The 1,755-nt window shown below is 73.8% G+C and overlaps 1 protein-coding gene across 4 annotated transcripts; it reads right to left on the bottom strand.

Annotated features, from left to right (window-relative positions):
- Positions 1–6: 6 nt before the first annotated feature.
- HRAS (Harvey rat sarcoma viral oncogene homolog) lies at positions 7–1,749 on the bottom strand. Of its 4 annotated transcripts, XM_004695086.2 has the most exons (6): positions 1,495–1,749; positions 1,163–1,338; positions 920–1,098; positions 697–856; positions 544–625; positions 192–282 (listed from the first exon to the last, which is right to left on the bottom strand). In XM_004695086.2, exons 2-5 carry the CDS (start codon positions 1,271–1,273, stop codon positions 563–565), a joined length of 513 nt encoding a protein of 170 aa, XP_004695143.1. In that variant the 5' UTR covers positions 1,274–1,338; positions 1,495–1,749; the 3' UTR covers positions 192–282; positions 544–562. The 4 variants fall into 4 exon arrangements, with proteins under 4 accessions (XP_004695142.1, XP_012589821.1, XP_012589822.1 ...); XM_004695085.2 differs by lacking the exon at positions 544–625 and having other exon boundaries at positions 7–282; XM_012734367.1 differs by lacking the exon at positions 544–625 and having other exon boundaries at positions 7–282; positions 926–1,098.
- Positions 1,750–1,755: the final 6 nt, after the last annotated feature.

The following is a 1,755-nucleotide window of genomic DNA, read 5'->3' as shown; positions in this document are numbered from 1 at the left end:
GGGCGCGTGGCCGCCAGTCAGTTCATGCCAGTCTGCGCAGGGCGTCCACGGGCGGTGTGCACACCCCTGTCCGTGGGCGCCGCTGGCCCTTCCCTCCTCCCTCCGAGATGACTCCTGGGCCGGAGGGCCGGGGGCAGCAGTGTGGACACGACGTGGACGCCGTCAGGACAGCAGGCACCTGCAGCTCCCGCAGCCCGGGCCACCCTCGTCCGGCGGGCTCAGCTTCCGCGCCTTGTGCTGGCGGATCTCCCGCACCAGGGTGTAGAAGGCGTCCTCCACGCCCTGCAGGGAGGGGCCGGCTCAGCGGGCCTGGGCCAGGGCCAGGAGCCGGGCTGCCCCCGGGCACGGGGCAGGCGGGAGGGCCACGCTGTGCCCCCGTCCCCGGGACACACTAGGGGTCGGGGCTCTCGGGGCAGGGACGGGGCCCCGGGGCACCGCTCCGGCCTGGCTCAGGGCAGCTCTCTCCAGGGACCTCCCCTGCGGCTGTGTCAGTGAGACCCGGCCCTGGCCTCCCTCACTGCCCTGCCGTCCGGGAAGACTTACAGCGCGGGGGGCTGCTGGGTCATGGGGGTCCTGGAGGGTCCCAGGGGGTCCCGGAGCTGGAGCCAGAGCCAGAGCGGCTGCCCTGTGTTGAGGGAGGGCGATGAGCGCTGCCCGCTGGCCGCAGGGCCCCTGGCTGGCGGGGGGGGCCCTCACCTGGCGCGTCTTGGCCGAGGTCTCCACGTAGGGGATGCCGTAGCTGCGGGCCAGCTCCTGCGCCTGCGGGGCGTCCACGGTGCGCGCGGCCAGGTCGCTCTTGTTCCCCACCAGCACCATGGGCACGTCGTCCGCGTCCTTCACCCGCTTGATCTGCTCCCTGCGGGGAGGGGGTGTGAGCGGCGCGCGGGCGGGCGCGCGGGGGGCCCCGGCCGGCCCGCACCTGTACTGGTGGATGTCCTCGAAGGACTTGCTGCTGTTGATGGCGAACACGCAGAGGAAGCCCTCGCCCGTGCGCATGTACTGGTCCCGCATGGCGCTGTACTCCTCCTGGCCCGCCGTGTCCAGGATGTCCAGCAGGCACGTCTCCCCGTCGATCACCACCTGCTTCCGGTAGGAGTCCTGCAGGAGGCAGGCTCAGGGCCGGCCCTGGGGGCGCGGCCACCCCCCCCACGCCCGCACCTACCTCGATGGTGGGGTCATACTCGTCCACAAAGTGGTTCTGGATGAGCTGGATGGTCAGGGCACTCTTGCCCACGCCCCCGGCCCCCACCACCACCAGCTTATACTCCGTCATCGCTGCTCAAGGGCGGGGGCGCTGTCGGCACCTCGGGGTGGGGTGGGGGGTGGTCTCGGGGCCACCTGCGGGAAGCCGGCTCAGCTGAGACCCGCTCCGGGGGCCCGGTGCCCAGCTGCCCACCTGTGGCACCCCCAACGCCAGGGTGGGGAGGGCCCCACCCGGTGCTCTGGGGGGGGCCCAGCGGCAGGGCTGACAGCTGAGCTCTCCCCACCACGCACCCCAATTAGAAGTTGCCGGGTGGGCAGAAGCGCTGAAGGCGGCCCCGGCTGCGGTTCCCGGCGCCCCTCCCTGGGAGAACAGGTCTGGGGCCGGCCACAGCAGCATGCCCAGGCAGGCCAGTGCCGGCGGCGCGGCCTTCCCCAGCCCGGCTCGGGCGGCGACAGGGACAGCCCAGGCCTCCGGCCCGGCAGGAGTTACAGCCGCGGTGCGCAGCCCGCCCGCGGGCCAGGGTCGCGGGCAGCAGGGCGCAGGCCCAGAGG

The sequence above is a fragment of the Condylura cristata genome, unplaced genomic scaffold (genome assembly GCF_000260355.1).
Source record: "Condylura cristata isolate star-nosed mole 26May11 unplaced genomic scaffold, ConCri1.0 scaffold00054, whole genome shotgun sequence".
NCBI lineage: Eukaryota > Metazoa > Chordata > Mammalia > Eulipotyphla > Talpidae > Condylura > Condylura cristata.
This window is presented reverse-complemented; position numbering and strand designations above follow the sequence as displayed.

Coding starts and splice junctions, on each gene's coding strand:
- HRAS (XM_004695085.2), bottom strand. CDS start 1,273: ATGACGGAGTATAAGCTGGTGGTGGTGGGGGCCGGGGGCGTGGGCAAG. Junction 1,099..1,162: donor AGTATGACCCCACCATCGAG/GTAGGTGCGGGC, acceptor TGCCTCCTGCAG/GACTCCTACCGGAAGCAGGT. Junction 283..696: donor CCTCGGCCAAGACGCGCCAG/GTGAGGGCCCCC, acceptor CCCTCCCTGCAG/GGCGTGGAGGACGCCTTCTA.